The sequence below is a fragment of the Chamaea fasciata genome, unplaced genomic scaffold, assembly GCF_029207755.1.
Source record: "Chamaea fasciata isolate MVZ Bird 193981 ecotype frontalis unplaced genomic scaffold, bChaFas1.0.hap1 SCAF_8, whole genome shotgun sequence".
Lineage (NCBI taxonomy): Eukaryota > Metazoa > Chordata > Aves > Passeriformes > Sylviidae > Chamaea > Chamaea fasciata.
This window is the reverse complement of record NW_027094093.1, coordinates 34,229,229-34,249,760: the sequence shown is the minus strand read 5'-3', so window position 1 is coordinate 34,249,760 and position 20,532 is coordinate 34,229,229. Positions and strand designations below refer to the sequence as shown.

At 35.7% G+C, this 20,532-nt stretch overlaps 1 protein-coding gene across 1 annotated transcript in view; it reads left to right on the top strand.

Annotated features, from left to right (window-relative positions):
- The window catches only part of LRP1B (LDL receptor related protein 1B), a 474,351-nt gene that overhangs the window by 341,403 nt on the left and 112,416 nt on the right, over positions 1-20,532 (top strand). The window contains exons 42-50 of the mRNA XM_066190543.1: positions 522-726; positions 8,774-8,966; positions 9,405-9,530; positions 11,534-11,662; positions 13,035-13,154; positions 14,192-14,305; positions 14,495-14,644; positions 17,148-17,270; positions 18,972-19,091. Of these exons, the coding sequence (XP_066046640.1) occupies positions 522-726; positions 8,774-8,966; positions 9,405-9,530; positions 11,534-11,662; positions 13,035-13,154; positions 14,192-14,305; positions 14,495-14,644; positions 17,148-17,270; positions 18,972-19,091 (1,280 nt within the window). The remainder of the gene's footprint in view (positions 1-521; positions 727-8,773; positions 8,967-9,404; positions 9,531-11,533; positions 11,663-13,034; positions 13,155-14,191; positions 14,306-14,494; positions 14,645-17,147; positions 17,271-18,971; positions 19,092-20,532) is intronic.

Genomic DNA, 20,532 nt, shown 5'->3' with positions numbered 1-20,532 from the left:
TCTGTCTGGTGAACTGCAACAAGGTTCTGACTGGGCCTCCTGTAAAGCACATTCAGATCCTTTTCACCCCATTATCAACCCTCTTCTCACCAGTCCTTGGGTGCACAGAGAGTTCTGTCACTGCTGTAATATGGGAGAAGCTGCAGATTAATTTCACTGTTAAATATTACTAATGCACACATTAGTTGAATTAAGTTTATATCATTACACAGTTTGTATCTCTCTCTAATGGTAAATTACTACAGAGACAAGATCAAGATTGAACAGATCTGTAAGAGAAAAAAAATTGTACTCCTATACAAATTAACAAACTAGGAAATTGCTAAAAATTATTTACATAATTTATTTATGGGCTGTTACATTTTCTTATTCACCATTGATTATCACAATTATTTATAGATGCCATTCAGAATTTTTTATGAAGAAATTTGTTGGTTTTCTTTCTCTGTTGCTCATTTCATAGAGAATTAAATTATAAAATGTATCTTATGGTTTTGTTTGGTTTTTTGATTTTAATACAGCTTAATGTTTTGGACTAACTGGAATGAGCAGCTCCCAAGCATCATGAGATCCACCCTGTCAGGCAAAAATGCCCAGGTTATCATTAGCACTGATATTCTGACACCAAATGGACTCACCATTGATCACAGGGCAGAGAAACTTTACTTTTCAGATGGCAGCTTGGGAAAAATTGAGAGGTGTGAATACGATGGATCGCAAAGATATGTAAGTATAACAAAAATCCTGCACATATTCACTGTATTCTTTTTTTGCATTTAATAGCATCTTCAAAATGAAATTATTACAGAAAGATTAATAATTGCCGAATTTTCTCCTAGTATTAGTTGTATATTAGGCTTTAACTCTATTGAAATACAAAAATGCTCATTTTGCTCAGAATTTCTTTTGTGCAATGCTAGAGTTTTACTCAACTATCTTATTTCTAATATTTTCTAACTATGCATTTTCAGATATTGAACTGCTCTCCTTGAACACTTTTTCAGTTTCAGCTCAAGCAGATCTTTTACTAGGAATGTGCTGAAGGCAGTTGATCTGTGCTTCTGGTTTTGTTACATCTTTAGCACTACATCTCTAATATTTCATGAAATCTTCATTCCAGGGATGTTGTACCTCCCAAAATTCAGGATATAATGAATTAAGGGCATGTTTTGGCTTGTATTCAATTCCCAGCTTTACAAGAGATCACATCATCTGCACATCGTCTCACTTTGATATCTATTAACTCTTAAAAAGTGCTTCATATGCAATATATGAGCTTTGAAATATTTTTTTCCTCTTAAATGAAAATTATATGGTTTTTTTGGAATCTTATCCAGAAGTTCTCCACACTATTTTTAGCCAAATTTTTTTCAGAATAAAATAGGAGAGTCAATATTGTAAGAGCAGAGCTGAAGTACAGTCAGCATGGATAGCCATGTGCTTTTTCCTTTGGTTTTCCTTTTATAAAAATTAACCACAGCTCACCAATGCTTTCAGATGCAGTAACTGTATCAGAAACCTGGCAAACCAACCAAATGGATTCTGAAGTTTTCAGTCTCTGACTATATACTTATTAACACAAAAGAGAAGTACAAGGTAATTAGTTAAATACAAGGTAATTAGTAGGTAGTGATTAAATAGTTTAACTTCATCTTTGCATAAGGTATTGCAAAGTAGGCATCACAGACATGAAGTAGGACATGGTGCCACTTACTTACAGAATCCATTACTAAAATACTCCTTTTTTAATCAGGTCTTTGGCTTTCACCTTGCAGTAGGAAGAAGAAAAGGATCATTCAGTTTTCTCAGCAATTGAAAGTTGAAACTTCCAATTTTTCTGAGTACCTTGCCCCTTGGTTTGGCTTTCTGACCTCTTCTTCTCCATTGCAGTAAACAAAAAAACTCCTGAATACAATGATCTGAGTCCAGCAAGCTCTTCTGAAGGGTTTTGGGGAGTTCTAGTGTGTTACACCAATACCTGCTGTAGGATAATCAGCTGATTCTGTTGTCAAAAGTAGAGATCTGGGTTCTCACTCTTCCTGCATTACTCAGATGAGGATTGTCACGGCAGAAGGAAAAGCCCAGCAGGCTGCTTGGCCTCGAGCAGCACTTCAGCAAAGTGGCTGATCACGCTGTAGATGCATTTTTACTAATACAAGGAATGCCAGCATCCAGCCTGTTAACTGTATTATTGACCTAGTGAAAAATAACATTTCCAGGGCAGTTGTTTTTTTTTTATTTTGTTCATTTGCTGTCCAGCTGGATGAGATCCCTGATTTCTGTGACATCAGTGCAGGTAATGATTGCTCCTCTGTTCTGGTGATCTCAGATTCATTGGGGTGTTTCAGCCATCAACCACCTGTCAAAAATAGTTTAAACAGATTACCCTTTCCTCCAGTGTCTCTGCTTCATTGCTCTCTGGTTTCAGTTAGGTTAACAAGGGTAGAAATTGGATAGTAGAACATGAAAGGCTAATGGTAATGTAATGAATTTTCTTCCAGATAGCAGCTTCTTTCTTCATTCTGCTCACCACAATAGTCTAGTACAATGAATTAGTAGAAAATCATTTAGCAATATTGAACTGACTCTTTAAAGTGGATTGTAAGGGTTTATTGATTTTTGTGTTGAGCTGATATTTTAATACTGGTATTTGGTTTCAGGAATACTCTTTCAAGTTTGAAAGATTTTTTTGTTGTTATTGTTCATTTTTATTGCTTAGAGGATATTATTGGGGGGGGGGAGGAGTTTGTTTTTTAACATTTTTTGTTCAGTTCTGTCAGACCTTCTGGTTTAAAAAACAGAAGCGGCAAAATTTTTTTTCCATTAGTTTTTCCTATTTTCTTCCATTTTTTTCTCCTGCCCTTACTTGGATTTAATATTGTGGCCACAACTATTCTTAGCTGCTTAATGCTTTAATTACAGCATTTTTCTTTATGAACACAGACACTGAGCCAGCAGCAAATAAAGCTGATTTAAAGTTTTGGACTTTTCTTATAAATCATGAGCTACCTTGTTTTATTTTTCTTTTTCTTCTTCAGTGTTAAGTACTTTGTAATATTTCACATGTGAAAAACTAGAAATATTGTTAACTTCCTGTAAACAGTTATTTTTTAACATCCAGGCTGGAATGTTTTGGTCTCAGTTATAATTTTGTAGGCATATAGGTGGGATTGTTAAAATCAATAAAGGTTTAGAAGTGTTTCTGGTAATTATAACCTTCATGTAATTGCAGCCTGCCAGTAACTGTAACTTTCAGTTTCGAGGATGTTTGTTTTTATTCTGTTGAATTTCTGTATTAAGGTAATTAATGAAGTTCCACAATTGATGTTCAACTTCTGTTTTATTGAATTAGATTTTATCAGATATCTTCTTCAGTCTACAGCAAGTGCAAGCTTTAGGTTTGGCTGTGCATTTATTAAAAACTTGAGTTTATGAATGACCTCTAAAATTCACTTTTTATGTGTGTTATATTTATTTGAAATACAAATGTCATTGAGGGCAGCAGAATAATTTTGGTCAGTTCTGGGAAGGTATTCATGATGACATCAATGTTACCTTGAGAAGTGACCAAATAACTCACTAAGACAGGATAAATTGATCCAAGGCAGCTGGAACAGAGAGAAATTGTGTAAAATATGAGCAATTTGAAATGTAGAATGTCTAACTCCATTAAAAAAAGAATGTGCTAAAAATTATTAGAAGAGGTTCTCACCAAGATCTGAGTATTAGCAGTTAAAAATTATGCAAGTCCTGAATGTGATTCTGTGAACAGTCTCATTGGTGTATTCTCTATGAACGAATAAATATTCAGATATGAAATCAAACCCCAAGGAAAATAATGTTAACTAGAAGGCAGTTATTTCAATTAGCTTTGATTGCTGGTCTGAGAAAAAAATAAAATAGGGCCTACTTTCATAGAGAAATTAGTTTGTCAGTTTCTATACTTTCTCTGCAATTTTTCTAAATGGCACTGGAAACAATAATAGTAGAGAAAAAGAAAGGCCAGTAAAAAAATGATGTGGTTAGCACAATATTCACTATTTGCCACCAAGACATTGAAGTTCACCATGGTTTACTTCTCCTATTTTCCTCTTTTATGATAGTTAGGGGAACAAGAGTTTAGTTCTGGGCTTTTTAATCAATTCTTTTTTCAGTGTTTGAAAAGCAGCTGGAACAGTGTAGATATTCTTGGCAATTAATGGCACTAGAAGTGAAGCTGTGGATTTTTTAGATTTTCTCTGTCCAGCAATATAAAAACAGTAGTTGGAGCAGGAATGTTCAATCCTTGTTTGTTTGGTTTTGTTTTGTATTTTTTCCCTTGCAAATATATATTAAAAAATAATTTTAGTCTCTCAACTTTTCAAATGTCCACATTTCCTGTAAACATTTATCTGAAGCCCGGAACCAATAGAAAGAGTGAAATCCCCACCCCCTGCGTAATTCATTGTTTTTCTAAGGAGTTCACTCCATTGAAATTGATGAGTTGCTTTATCTCAGTAGCTCTGTAAAGAAATGTTAAACTTGAACCTAATGAAAGTTATTCCCTAGCCAGAGGCAGTAAAATCCTCTAATCCCTGTGAGGCAGGGATTGGTTGAGACAGATTCAACATTTTTAGTTTGGGACAGTTTTCTGAAATATCTTGATGTCCAGTGTTGGCAGCCTGGTAGAAATTACCTTCAAGAAGGAATTAATGAACAGATAAAGCTAATCTCAAAGGCTCTAGAGAACAAGATTATTCATAATACCTCAAGATCCAACAAAATTCTAGGAGATTGAAGTGAATCTAACATTAGATGGAGTTGTCATTGTCATTTCTGAAGTTGAAAATAATTATTGTGGGATTAATAAGCTTACAATTTCAAAGGTTAATATAATAGTGGTAGATAAAAATAAAACAGAGCTGTGTATTTTCCATTTCCATGGCACTGAAAAGTCCAGGCCTTTACAAGCATTTGCCTAATCCATCATTCAGCTGAACTGCAAACTGAGTAGCAGCTGAAACTCTGCAAATTCAGCACTGAAGTTTGGCTTTCAGTGTCTTGGACTCCATTTCTACCATGGAGAAACAAAACTGAATTGCTGAAGAGGAATCACTTCTGATTTTGTTACACTGTGCTTGGAAAATTCCATGGAAACTTGATCTTGCTATTCTTGGCAAGAGTGGTCTTTTAGTATGTCCATGGCATCCTTTTCTATAATTCAAGTTATTTAGAAGGTAATCTTGAAAGACAAAATATAGAAAGAGAATCTATTCATACAGCTGTGTTGAAAACAATCTCTGTTCAAACCCATCAATAAAGAGCATCACAACAAACACAATCAGGAGTTTAATCTAAATGTACTTTTTTTGATAAACAAATACGGAAAAGTTATCCCTTAAATTATTTATTTTCCCCCTATTTGTGCAACAGGTTTCCCTGTATTTCTTTCTCATATAATTTTTTCCATAGGTTCTTCTTCTATAATGTTTTAAAATCAGTATTCATAACTAAATAAATATGGGATACTATTTTAGGTCTTTCATTTTAAAGAATAAAATAAATTACTAATGTGGGGTTCTGTCAGTTTCTTTATTCATCTAAAATGTTATTTATTTTTTAATTGCTGGTATCACCTTATGGTTGTATAATGATTTTATTATGCAATCAACTTTAAATAGTCAGTATTTTTAACCTTTTTAGGTGTAGTTTTATGCACACAGTTGTATACTGCTTTAGAGGACTAAGTAGGTTTGTGAATCTTTAGAACAGCAAAGAGCCCTTGAAAAACATTTAAAAGCTTTATTAGATATTGCTGCCCATTTATTAAGCTTTTTGAAAGAGAAGTGTTAATAATAATCCATTCATTAGGGTTAAAATACTTACAAAAAATAAATAATATTTTGATACATCATAAGCTGGTGCGTTAACTTTATGCACTATTCTTTTAAAAAAATCCTAGTATTTCTGTAAAAGTTTTTTGTTGTCATGATAAGAGTCATTGAGTCTAGTTCTTAATGACAATCTAATAAGGGTTTTATATAAATGATCAAAATTACAGTATTCTGTCTGAAATTTTTCTCTGCCTGACATGTCTCCTTGGCTGGCTCCTTTGCTTTTTCAGTCATCTTTTTCTAGAGAAAATGCTACACAGATCTTGAATTAGAGCTGTCAAATGATAAACCAAAAGCTTTATGGAGAACTTAAAAAGCAGAATTCAAATAAGAAAGGATCACAATTAAAAATAAATTGTTTCTCAACTTCTGACATCCTCCAGCCCCCCAGTCTCCTCATCTCTTTACAGGAACCAGAGAAAAAATTTCCTCTGTTACTTAGAGCTTGAAATATATTCTGTAGCTGAACTTTGGTATCATCTAGTATTAAAACATGGGATGTGCTCTTGGGTGTGTTTGATTTCCGCTCTTTCAGCTGGGGGGAATGGTAGGGATGTCTTTTCATGATTCCTTAAAGTTTTAAAATTTTACTTGGGTTATTGTAAGTTTTAATATAAATTTAGAGTTAAAAAAATAGAAATAAAAAATTGTCACAACTTTCAGAGTTATTTAAATTGTAATTTCAAAGGGCTGTAAAGGTGGCCAAAAGCTGATAGAAACTCCAAGTCTTTATTTTGGTTGCTTGAATAAAAGCAGTGTCCTTGGGTAGGGCTGTGGCATAATGCAGAGACTCCAGGAAGTGAAATACAATGAGCAATAGTGAAGAAACATTTGGTTTTGTGACATTGTATTTGGATCTCAGCTCTCCCAAGGCTGAGCAGTGATGATCAGTTCTGTAGTGAATTTACATTCTATTGTTACAATCTGAGATGAATTAGGACAGTGTTCTCCGACACAGAAAGCTGTGCAGTGCTTTGGCCTTGGTTGTGACAATAAAATCTTTCCAACTGAGACAGTTTCACACTCTCACAGAGAAGAATATGGGACTGCAAAATCTGCATGGCCAGATTTCATAAAGATCTTTCAGAAACATACATGATATTTTTTTCCCCCCCCTGAAATGTCTGAATATGAATAGTGCAAGCTTTTAAGACTATATTATGGGAAGTGTCTTACTGGAAATGTGCACAATTAGAGAAGAAATCTTTTGCCATTAATATATTCTCATTTATCTTTTAATACTTTTAGTTCTGGAAAAATGTTAGTTAGAGAAAAGTTGTCCTCTTGGGATATTTATCACTGGGAAAAAATCTTTCCTGGAAAAAATGATTTGCTGTCCAACCCTTTTTAAAATATGCAGAAATACATGATGTGCATAGTGAAGCAGAATTTGTTATAATTATCTGATTAATGTAAGTAATTTTGACATTCTGTCTGTATAAGTGAATTTAAACATGGACAGGAATGCTCCTGTGCACAGGACTAGAATTATTTATGTTAGCAGGTTGTTGAGATACCCTGAACTGGCACAGGTGGGAACAAACCTGGAGCATCCCTTGGTATGGAGTTCTGCAGGACTAGGGCACCTTCTTGGTCTCCAAGACATAGCTGTAGTGTGAAAACTGGGGGCTTTTGTTTCACAAAATGAAACTGGGATGTCCTGTATATTAGGTGCATTCGTTATATGGAGAGAAAGACTTCCTACACACCCACAATGAAATATTTAATAATTAAATATGGGTTTGACTATTACTACTCTGTTCTCACCCCGGCCTTTTTTAAAGAGCTGTCACACATCATCCCCTTGCAAGCACAAAGGGCTCAGGTCCATCAGATGTGCTGGTCCATGGAGGTTTCCATGAAATCTCATTGTTGTTACAAAACTCCCTCTGGGAAAGGGGATAAAGCACACAAAGCAGATGGAAAACCTTGCTGATCTAAGTAGATATGTTAAAGGATATTATTTTGCTCATTTTATCCCAATTTCCCTATGATAAGTAGCACACAGACACAGGAATTTTTTTATTATTATTATTATTGTTCATACCTGGGGTGAGAACTGTTCCCTCTTTATAAATACTCATAACTTACTATTTTTTCCCTGAGAAACCTAGAATTCGATTCAATAAAAATAGTAAAAGTATTATCTATGTCCATGGAGATATATTAACCCCCTTCCAGTAGTTCTCTTCAGCCAAAATTAAACTTTTAACTAAAAAACTGATAAAAATTCTTCAGAGGGGAAACTGTCCATGCGAAGTTTTTAATTCTCATACGTGGAAAGAAAGAACATATGCCAATATTTTACAGAAGTTGTTATTTGGATTGAGATCAAATTCATTGCTTTTCTAGAATTTTCTTTCAAACCTTACTATATAGTGACCTTCAGTTCATTTTTTCCTTCTAGGTTTTAAATTAATTATTACTTTGGTGAGTTTGGTTGTTTTTTTCTGAATTGGGAAACATGAAACATTTATTGTCTGGGGTTCAAATTTCTAATGTGAAGATATGGTGAGCACTCTTCAGTTCTAAAGTACTTCAGTTCACTTTTGTTCCTAAAGACTACATTTTTGCACTTTCAGCCATGCTGAAAGAACCTCTTCTCTTTTCTGTTGGAGCTATTAAGCAGGTAAAGTGTTGAGTAGGTATTTTTACAGGCACATTTAGATAAAATGTGATTTTTTTAATTAAGGCACAGATGCCTGGTTTTCTGAAATTTGCATGCCTGTGGCATCCTTTTAACACATTTTAAGTGCTGTTATCTCATTTCCCCAGGTACTGCAGGTATAAAAGTATTAAGTGTTTTTGTCTAAAAGTGGTGGGAGTCGCAGTTTTAAAATCTTCCCGTTCAGTGACAGCACTTTCCTCCCCTCTTTCTCCTCTGCACTTTTGCATTTTAGGTCATTGTCAAGTCTGGCCCAGGCACTTTCCTCAGCCTGGCTGTGTACGATGAGTACATCTTCTGGTCAGATGGAGTGAGGAGAGCCATCCTGCGTTCCAGCAAATACACGGGAGGGGACACCAAGGTCCTCCGCTCCGACATCCCGCACCAGCCCATGGGAATCATCGCTGTTGCCAACGACACCAACAGCTGTAAGCTGCCAAAGCAGTTTTCTCCATGACATCTCTCATTTCAGGGATTTTACTTAGTTTTAGCCCAGTTAAAATTTATATGGCATTTCGTAAACTCTTTTGTTAAGGAAAGATGGGGTAAATCCTTTTGCCAAGTAGATGAGCGTATTTCAGAATTTTCTGCTGTTGGTGTTGAGCTCAGTGGATAGCAGTTAAATACTTGCCTGTCAAATTTCAGCAGTTTTGAATGTTGTAGGTTTTTAAAATTGTTATTTTCGAGGTGTTTGTTTATCTTTAGCATGCCAGCATCTGAGGGATGCTGACATTTTCATCCGACTGATAACACCCGAATCAATTGCCCGTGAATCTGTGATATGGTGATCTTTGCTCTCTCAAAGACATTGGCCATTGAAGCAAATTTAATAAAATGGAGTTCATCTCTTGTCATTTGTCATCCAGGTGAGCTATCTCCCTGTGCACAAATGAATGGAGGCTGCCATGATTTGTGCCTTCTGACGCCTGATGGACGAGTGAACTGCTCGTGCAGAGGGGACAGAGTCCTGATAGATGATAACAGATGTGTGAGTAAGTAATGGTGGCTGACACGATGCTTCTCTGGGCTCTGAGGCACTTGGCTTTCATAAGACAGTTGGCCCAGGCCATTAATTTTATTTCTTCTATCTACTGTAAAAATTGATCTGGCAATTCAGCACAAACCAGGATTTAACTCTTTGGTCTTGTAAGTCTTTTGGAGACTTAAAAAGTGTTGACCCTCTCCTTAAACTCATATTATTGTAGTGGGATACTGGTTTTTATTAATAGGATTTTTACATATTTGCAACAATTACTACTGCGATAGATAGAAATATCTGTATGTATCCTTCCCTAGGGTAATGTGGGATAAGTTTCTGAAGCTGAATCTTAATTAAAGCACTTTCTCACCCATTTCTCTTTGTTGTCAAACCAGTGATTGGCAGTGGAAGTGAGAGAGGTTGAGCAGTTGAATTCACATGCCCATTTATTTTATAATAATTATATGGCATTCATATTTTTCAGACGCATCACAACTCTTAAAATTGCTCTTAGGTTAAACCATGTTTAAATTGTCATCTAGGATGTGAAATAAGATTTAATCTTCTAAATTATTCTGTAGAATGTTTGCAGGAAATGTTGATCTGAGCTATCAGGAAACAAGAGAAGACATTACATAATGGGGTAGAGTAGCACAGAAAGGATGGAAACAAGACAGACTGCAGTTTAGCTTTGAGATCAAAAGTTTCTTTCTTCATAACAGAATTGAAAGTGATACTCAGTAAAATTGAAAGTTAGCAATTCCAGCTGAGAAAAGGAGTTAAGTGTCCTTTCACAGTGTAATTAGGCTGTGTAACTTACTGCCAGTCAAGAGTCTTGAGACAAAGCTTCAGTGAAATTCAAAGAGGGAGAGATGATGATACGGGTAATGACTACTCTGACTACTTGCTTGTCATCAAAGAAACCGTTTGAAAGGCATTAAAATGCTTTGTTTCTGCAAGATGGAGTTTCAAGCAGTCTCTAGAAGGATGTCCAGTTAGACTTGAACTGAGGGAAGATTGTACTATATATACTTTTATTCTTTTCATTTTTTTCTAAAGATTGCAGTTGAAGGTGCTGAACTAGATGAACTACAAATGTAATTGAGAATTACTCTCCATAAGATCTAAGTTCTTAAAATGCTAGAAAATGGAGGGAAAAGAGACAAAAATATTAGAATTCAAATGTAGAGGACTAAACAAATCATATTGCAGACCACATCTCACCTTGTTCAGAATCTATATTTTCAGCACTTTTTCTTCATGTTTGAATCGAATCAGGAAATGCTTTCAATTTATACCATTTCAATTTGGCTTGGCTATTGCATATAGCAGACATTGCTTCTTCCTGAATTTGTGCTGAAGTGATTATAATGGAAACAAGAAAGGTATCATTTCCCCATTGTTCTTCTTCTTGAGTTGTCCTAAATGCTCCTCTTTTCCCTCCACTTTGATATTTTGGTTAGAACCATGTTCACAAAAGCAGTTGTATGACCCATCCTGAAGTTCATGACCAAATTGTTGCATCCAATTTCTGATGTGTTTTATTTTAGGTAGAAGAGTAAAAATTTTAAATGTTCAACTGGTCTTCTTCTAAAATAATGGATAAAAATCCACTAGATGAGAAGGGGAGGGTTTTGGTGAATAAAAGAAATAAGTATAATGGAATCAGCAGGTTTTCGGCATTGGGGTTTAGGCTGTACCATTCAGGCTGGAGGTTGGGAAGGCACAGATGAGTAGAAGGAAGCTGGGTACAGTAGTTCCAAAGTTCTTATCAGAATGAGTGCCTGTGAGTTGTTTCACTACATGTTCCTTCATGGATATTTGTCAATGTATTTTCTTTTTCAGGTTCTCTTTGTAGAAGTTTTTAAATTCTGATGCCATGGTGTGTTATACTGTTTTGTACTCAAGTTTTCAAAATTCATGTAGGTCATATTTGAAATGCAGCCAGCATTATTTCTCATTTTCACTAGTTGTAAAAGCTTTTAAAAATTACGTGTTAATATGGTTTATTTTTAGGTAAAAATTCTACTTGCAACATCTATTCAGAGTTTGAATGTGGGAACGGTGAATGCATTGATTATCAGCTGACTTGCGATGGCATTGTTCACTGTAAGGACAAGTCTGATGAGAAACTTTTCTACTGTGGTGGGTATTTCCAGATCTTTCACCTCCCTGTTGTAATTCTGGTGTTACACATGCTTAGATTGCTTCCTCTGTGACTTTTCTACTTATTCACACCAACTGCTCAGCCAAGATGTCCAGGAAGAAAATGCCAACACACATTAAGAAAACCTTGACATGACATGGAAAAAAATTACCTGAAAACATTTTTTTCTTGCAGATTTCATGTACCAACTGACATTTCAAAAAAAAAGCATCTCAAATGTTCTCATATTTCTGTCTCTAAATGAAAAATAAGGAAAAACATGGCTAACTGCTTTTTTAAAGGTGGAAGATATCTTTTTGTACAGTACTGTAAAATATAAAAATGTTAGTTATTAAATTTATAAATAGATTTATAAATACAAGATTTTTTGCCCATAGAAGCTATGACTTCTGTCCACGGCCAAGTTTGATGGACTTGGAGCAATCTGGGATAGTGGAAGGTATCCCTGCCCATGGCAGGGGGTGGAAGGAGTTGGTTTTTAAGGTCCCTTCAAACCCATTCCATGATTCTGTGGTTCTGGGAACCAAAAATTTGTCTTTCCATGGATTTGCCACACAATTTTGTGAAGAATATTCTATTAATTTGCAGTGTGACAGTGAACACTTTGCCTCATTTAAATCAACTGTACCAAATATTTTGTTACACGTTTGAAAAGAAACAAGGAAGAGCTGGGGTCCTTTCATGCAATAGGTCATCTACAGGGTGTTGCTTTCTGAAACTGATAAAGAAAAGGATGCTGGACTCATTATTGTTGATTAACTAATGCAGTGAAAATTATTATTGTGACTTCCACAATAATTAGGGTTTCAGTAAATCAGTCCTGAATTTTCAGACGCATATGTAAAATTAACACATTCTTTAATAGTGTTCTTGTGCAGAATGCTGTTGGTGTTGGTGCTGAGAAATCCAGAACCCTCTCTGCCAATATTTGTTGCTATTTTATCCTCCATTTATTCCTGTTTTGGTTTAGGCCAAATTTGGTATGCTTCATTTTATGTGATGCCACATGCAAACATTCTCCCTCAAAAAAGTGTGTCAAAACAAATATATTCAAAGCACATGGGAATTTTGTACCACAAGATAATGAAAACCTGGAAGTAGACCTCCCTTTTTCTTTTTTTTTTGGTCATTCTTTCTCCTCATGCTTTCATTAATTGTTCTTTTTCCGTTTATCGCTCCCAGTTACGCTGTGAAATAGATGAACAATATCCAAAGTTTTGGGTTTTTTTTTCCTGTAGCTTGGAATGCATCACCAATTAAAATATTTTTCTGGATTGTTTGTTTGGATTGAGCATGAGACTGTTTTCCAGAGGTGGCAATCCAGTCATGTGCTTGCATTTAACTTCCCAGAAAACAGGGGCTGTCGGAAGGGCTTCAAACCGTGCTCCAACCGCCGCTGTGTTCCCAGCGATAAAGTCTGTGATGGTGCCAATGACTGTGGTGACAACTCTGATGAATTTGACTGCAAAGGTAAATGGCACCTTATTTCCAAGGTGATTGCACAATATTGCTTCGTAAATACTCATTATGCAAATAGGAGTAGCTGGAAAATAACGTGTGATTTAATCATGGGATGGGATTGATGTAGAGGCTGATTTTGGTTTGCACCTACAGTCTTCTAGAAGGAGAGTGGTTTTGGCTATAAAGCATAAAATATACATATGCATTATACATCTAATATTTTATGTTTTATATGTATAAAATATAAAATACAGGTGCTATTTCTTCTGTGAAGTAATGAGAGAGTAACTTTACTGCAGACAGATTGAAAGATGGGTGATTTCTCCTCTGCACGTGCTTCTTCTCTGAAGCAGGAAATGCTCAATTTCTCTGCTTCTCAGATGCTTGGCAATGTCTGTGTCCTTTGCAAAGCTTACTAGAATTGTTCTCCTTTTCATATCAGAATTGTTTTTTGATTTATGTCTTTTAACATGAATATTTATATCCGTGCATCAGGCAGTGCATGGAAGGCCAGCAAGGAGACCACACAAATCCTTAGTTACAATTCAGAAAGGTTGGTGGGTATATTATTCCACAAGATTTCTAACTAAAAAGCTAAATACCTGTAGTAAGAAGCATTTTTTGAAGGCAACAAATTATTTTTAATCATTTACTTAAATATAGGTAGAGGGAATACATATAGGTAGGAACCCCAAGCTGGTTTTACAAGAAATAGATCTGAGAGATTCATGGATGATCCTGAAAATGCTTCTTCCTCCCTCTTATTATGTCATTTTGAGATAATCAATATTCTTCAAATACTGACTTTCTCAAAATGAATTGAATTACCTAGAGACACTTTTTAGGCTGAAAAAACAATAAATAAGAAAATTAGCAACTTCTAAGGTGTAATAAACTCAAAGTCATACGTCTGCTGGAAGGTGCAGGGTGTTCTGAATGCCTCATTCTGAAAGGCAGAAGGCTTAAGCCTCATCATGTGTACGATGTGCCTCTGAAGAGTCTTGTTTAGCACACAAATTTACATCCTTTATAACCATATGTTCCAGACTCAGCGTGCTCCTCGGCAGAGTTCCGCTGCGCAGATGGGGTGTGCATCGGGAAATCAGCGCAGTGCAACCAGATCATCGACTGTGCAGATGCCTCGGATGAGAAGAACTGCAGTGAGTTTGTGTTTGTGCTCCCTCCCAGCAGCTGCTCCCTGATCATTCCTTGTTATGCAGCCGTTAATTCCTGGGCGTTGCTGCTTGGGATTCCAACGCCTGCGTGGGCTCCTCCAGCCCGACGTGAAAATTAAACTGTGAGGTTCTCAGTCTGCCTTACGTGTGTGGTAATCTTCTGTCTCTTTCCAGATAATACAAACTGTGCTTACTTCTATAAACTTGGGATAAAATCTTCGGGATTTGTCAGCTGTAATTCGACTTCCCTCTGTATACTGCCAGAGTGGATTTGTGATGGATCTAATGACTGCGGAGATTATACAGATGAACTGAAATGCCCAGGTAACTGTGAAAAAGTAAAAAGAAAACAAGCACAAACCATTAATTTACCTTTTAAGCAAATGAAAAAAGTCCCATTTGGGGGGCCAGAGTGTTTCTCATTGTGTTGCAAAATGTTCTTTTGGTCAACGCTGGTTTATTTAACATAGGGATTATTACAAGGCTGAATGCAGTTTATTCACCTTTACTTTTTGCTTCCTGGGATTATGCAAATTACCACAAATAAATGCTGATTCTTTTTCTGAAGCAAACTGTAATGTTTAGCTTTCTATTTCCTCCAGGTTAGGCCTGTCATTTATCATTTTTATTTAAGTAAAACACGAGTCATTAAAATGTCAAGCTCATCAAGCATCAGCATAATCACTCAGGAACTTTTATTGGCTACAGCTTTAGTGGGTGGTATTTCTTTTCTTGCTGAGTTGGTTTACTTTCTCTTTTATTTGGTTGAGGTCCTTGGAATAGGCAGCCAGGGTAGAATCCAGGGTTATTGCTTTTGTTAAGTTCTGATCTTCAGCCAGGAGAGAGGGATCTTGACAACTTGAGCCCCAGACACAGGACTGCGGTTATATTTAATGTTAACCAATGAATTATTCACAATATTAATTTCTTACCTAATGAAGGAGGGCATTTATGTGTTTGCTCCATTTTCATCCAGAACCCCTTGTTTGAGTTTGAGAATATTAAGTACAAAATGAAAACATTTTTTATTTCTGGGGTTTTTTTATACTTGATTCATTCTAGAGTGAAATTAACCTCCTGTTGGCCAGTAACTCTCTTTCCTCTAAGAACTAGTGTTAAATAAAAGTAAATATTTACTAAATAGTAAATTTTATTAGTTTGTAAAATTGAAACTTCTAATTTTATGTTGTTCAATGCCATCAAATTTTTGCATAGCAATGGACATAATCTGATTCTTTTCATTTAATATTTTTCTGTTTCTATGTGATAATCCTGTTGTGTCACCCAAAGGTTCTATTAGAACTCATCAAATGCATTGTGCCAAATTTATTGACTAAAATATTACCAGGATCCAGAGGCACTACTGTCAGCCAAGCTGTCTTTAAGAACTTCCATCAGTCCCATAAAATAGATGCATATTAAGTTAGAGTTTCCATTCTAATCTCTACATTCTCCAGATTATCTCTTAATTATGTAGAATTTATTCTATATAACACTTCATTGAGCTTAAAATAGCATCATTTGCTGTATTTTTAGACAAAGAAAGTTTTTTTTTCCCATACCAAAGAAAATGTTGAGAGCAGTGTGCTACAGTTTCAGTAAACTAATGTTGCATAAGTACACTAATGTGCATTTTATTCCATTGTCCATTTATTTGTATTACTTCTCTCTGAATTCCAAAAGTGTGCCAAAATGTTCCATCATTTTAATGTGTGACTAATTGCCTGGATCATTCCTCCCTTTACTTGGAAGCAATACCATTCCCACTCAACCTACATGTGATTTCCTTTGCCATTTCATTTAAAACTGACCAGCTCTGGCACATTAAGTTTTTGAGTGTTGTTTCTGTTATGAATATTGCAATTCCCATTAGCAATTTAGTTCAGTGTCATTGTTCTTACAGAAAATTACAGCAAAATCCTCATGGAGGGTAGCTATGCTTAGGGAATCCTTAATATCTACCAAATCATCACTGATGTCCCACTTCTTTCTTTTTTTTTCATTTTTTTTTTCATTCATGCAGCTGTAGAAGCCATAAATGTTTACCTTACCTTTCCTTTTAAAAGACAGGAGGCTGAAAGCAAATCCAGTACACTGAGGGAATAATGAAAACCATGGCAGAGAGTTTTAGTAGTCTCCAGCACTTGGAACTTCATCTTGGGTTTTCCCAGGACCTTGCTTAAGATTTTGAAAATAAGCTGTTATTAGACTAATATTTATGCTTGCAACATGAAACTCTACATGTGGCATGTTTTCTTTCCTCACACCTGGTTTCTAAGCATTCATAAAAGTCAAATTTTAAATTACATTCTGACTCAATAAAATTAAAAAAGACAAGGGAGAACTTTTTAATTTCTGACCAAGTCTAAATCTCTGGCTTCAGCATCACTGGTGTAGCTGCTGTTAGTCAGTGCATGCATGAGATTTGTAGCTTCTCCCAGTGACAAAAATACTGCCACAATTAGATTATGTTGTAAATGACAGCAGAAAGTTCAGAAGGGCAATTTCTTTAGCTGGTGTAAAACAGCAAGCAGTGCTGACCTGCCTGACCTCAAAACCTGTAAACTGAACTACTTCCCTCTCTAGGGCTTTTGATTAGTTTGAAGCTGTGCTCTGATTCTTCTCTAAAAAATAAAAATAACTATTTCAGCTCCCTAAACTACTTAGCCATCACTTTTTATTTTATTTTGATGAACACTATTTTTTTTTCCATTTTTTAGGCATAAACACTTTGTCCATCAGTATTCAGAAATTTAGCAGAAATGTATTAGGTTCCTAATCATACTAGTAGAGACCATTTTACATTACATTCTTTATTTTATCACAGTTCAAAACAAACCCACATGTGAAGAAAATTATTTTGGTTGTCCTAGTGGAAGATGTATTCTGACCACCTGGCTTTGTGATGGGCAGAAAGACTGTGAGGACGGAGTAGATGAATTGCACTGTGGTGAGCATTTTGTCTTATTTCTATTTCTCTAGTCACTAATGCACCTTGGAAACAAAGAAGTGGGCATTTATATCTCGGGAATTGTATAAAAAAGTCTCTAATGCTGTTTTTACAGATTCAACTCTAATACTTCATACTGTGAATACCTTAAATTCTATTTCATGCCAGAATGAAAGCCCTTTATTTTTTTTTCTCTCTTAAGGTTACATATATATACAGAGTTTTCTATTACTTTAATATTTAACAATCCCACTAATTCCTCACAACTGCTCATTAGAAGAGATTTACAGATATAATGAATTTGGATCAGTACCTGGACCCCAGCAGGAAATACCAAAACCTCAAAGTAGGCATAGCTTTGCATCAGAGGCCATACAGAGAAAATTATTTAAAGTAATGACAAAAGAGATGTAAATAAAATACAGCATGAACTGTTAACTGGGTTAAGGGTATTTTCTGTCTCAGATCTTCTCACATTCTTAAATTTTACCTAATTGAGGCACAAAGCTGGTTGGTTTTGCTCCTAGTGCAAGCTGGTCTTTTCAATTTGTATGGATTACCTGAATGGATTATTTTTGTAATGAAATTGTACCAGAAAGCAGTGTCAAATTTTTATATTCCTCATTAAAGTAAAGCCTGAAATTAGTTTTTTTTCAGTTTTTTGGGTTTTTTTTCCCTTACTTCTTACCATGACTGAAAAATTAATATTACTCTCTCCATGACCCAGTTCCCACCAACATGCTTCCATATTTGGGTTGCAGTTTATATTGTATATTTTTATCTTATAATTTTGAAATTAGGAAGTGCTGTGCACTATGGCAATCAGAATCTTTTCTGTTGGCCACATTTGTCAAGCATAACTTGGTGTTTACTTTTCCAGGCATTATATACTTGTGAAGCATACTGTTAACTGAATTAGCTGATTTTTGTGAGCAAAAGGGAAGGGGGTTAAGTCAATGCTTCTTTCCCCATTGATTGCTCTTTCCCATTTTGAGATACTTGTTACAATGCTCTCCTTTAAATTCAGATTTCGTTACCTAAAATTCTTTTTAATGTTAATATTAAAATTTTCTGCCATCAAAATCAGTTGCAACAAAATAAGTGTTATTCTTAAAACAAGAAACCTGGGAAAAATGGAAGACCTGAATTTTTCAGAAAAGAAGAGCATTGATTTTGGACAGTTTTGCAGTCTGATTTTTGAAATGCAGAAGCTCTCTTTCCAATGTATAGAATTTTTTCTTGTGAGAGAAAATAACATGAAATCTTTTAAAAGATGGAGTTAATTACTGGAATAACAGGAGGAAGGCTGTGCTGGAAAATTTGAGCTGTGCCCTCTCTGCCCTTCTACCCAAATAAAGCAGTTCACTGTAGCTGTAACATCTATTAAATATGCAAACCAGTCTTCAGTTTTTTAAAGTGTTTATCCTCACCCCACTTATAAAATATTTGACAATATTAGAATGTTTTTTGGAATGTTTCACTGTTTATTTTTAAAAGTGTGTTGGTGAATGCAAACTCTTGGACAAACTGATAATATGCTGAATAAGAAGATTAGGGCTGTACAGTGTTGAAGTGTTTTAATTGATGGAAACGGGGAGGAGAGAAGGGAGCAGGACAAAAAATCCTAAACCGTGGTTGAAAGTGCAGGGAAGGCAGTGATGTTGTGAACCTAACAAATGCAGGGCCTGGTGTCATCCCCAGATTCTTCCTGCTCGTGGAATCAGTTTGCTTGCTCTGCAAACAAGTGCATCTCCAAGCAGTGGACCTGCGATGGTGAGGATGACTGTGGAGATGGCTTAGATGAGAGCGATGCCATTTGTGGTGAGTAGGGTTGTTTCAGTTCTGGGTTGAGTCAGGTCATGCGCAATGAGGGAGACCTTGGGAATGTTCCTAGTAGAGGCTGAGAAGGGAACAAGGAGAGAATCTCCAAAGGGTGGGAGGGATCTCCTCCCTCAGCCCCCCCCAATCAGCAGATAGGTTCCTTTTTATGGGTACCATATGTTTTGTTTAATTCTATTGATGCCTAAAGAGGCTGACCTGGAACAGAGGCTAGATAGGGTTAAAGGAATAAAGTAGGTATTTATTTAAGAGGCCTTCAAAGGATACACCTTGGGCAGTACAAGAATCCTGCGACGGCTCTGCCCAAGATGGACAACGGGTAATGAGTTTTCACACTTTTATAAGTTTTGGTCCATTTACATATTGGGATTAATTGTCCAATTACAGCTTCACGTTATGAAGTCCCATCCTCCCAGATTGCTCTCCTCAATTTGCTGTAGTTTATACTTCTTGGGACTAGAATTGCAACAGTGTCCTTGGTTCTTGGGCTGGAAAAGGAATGTTTTGTCTAACTACACTGTGAGGAGAACTTGCCAATACTTTATTTGAAGTTCAGAGTCACACACTAAGGCAGTACAGAATCTAAAAAATGTGAAAGCTAAAACTTAAGGTGTCACTATCTGTAAAGTTATGAATGGCAAACCAGCCTGGGCAAAAGGACAGCCAACCTGTTGTCCAGTTCCTATCCTTGAGGTGAAACCCCAGTTTGAGTTTTATATTTGAGTTTCAGGTGCTTAAAGACCCTGAAGTTATTGTATTTTGGGGGGGTTTTTTGTTTCTTTTTCCTGGCTCCTTCTTCTGTTCCCTCTGAAATTTTCTGTACCATAAGCATATATTGCATGATATTCCTCTCAAATTCCCAAACCCTTCAAGGCGCATAAGGAATTGAAAATTTTATTTTCATACTAGGGCTCAATAGAATTGGAAATGTATTAGTGAATTCTGTTCACTAATCACGTTGTGTCAAGTCATGCTGTCACAATTTAACGATATTTATACATTCATCCTAATTCTCTGTATTTTAAGTTTCTTTTTAAAATTTCAGATTTTAACTCTTAAAGATATGTTCCCCTTCAAAAACCCTCTTACTTAAATTCCATTCAACAAAGAATATTTCATCCATATTTTCAGAGTGTTATCACAGTAAAAATATCGTTGGTAACTGGGAAGTGTTAAGTAGACAGAGAAAAAAAATCTGGTTTGTTAAAGTAATTGCTTAATCAAACAAAGATGTAGCAATGCCAGTAAATTTAAGGGATGAAGGTAGAACTTATACTGATCTTATATGGTAAAATATTGATTATTTAGGACACTTCTCTCAAAGAGGGAAAAATCTGAATATGAAGAAGGGGGTGTTTAGGCTGCATTTCTTCTTAGGAACAGTAGTTGGATCTGAATTGCAAGGAGAAAAGAGATCAAAATG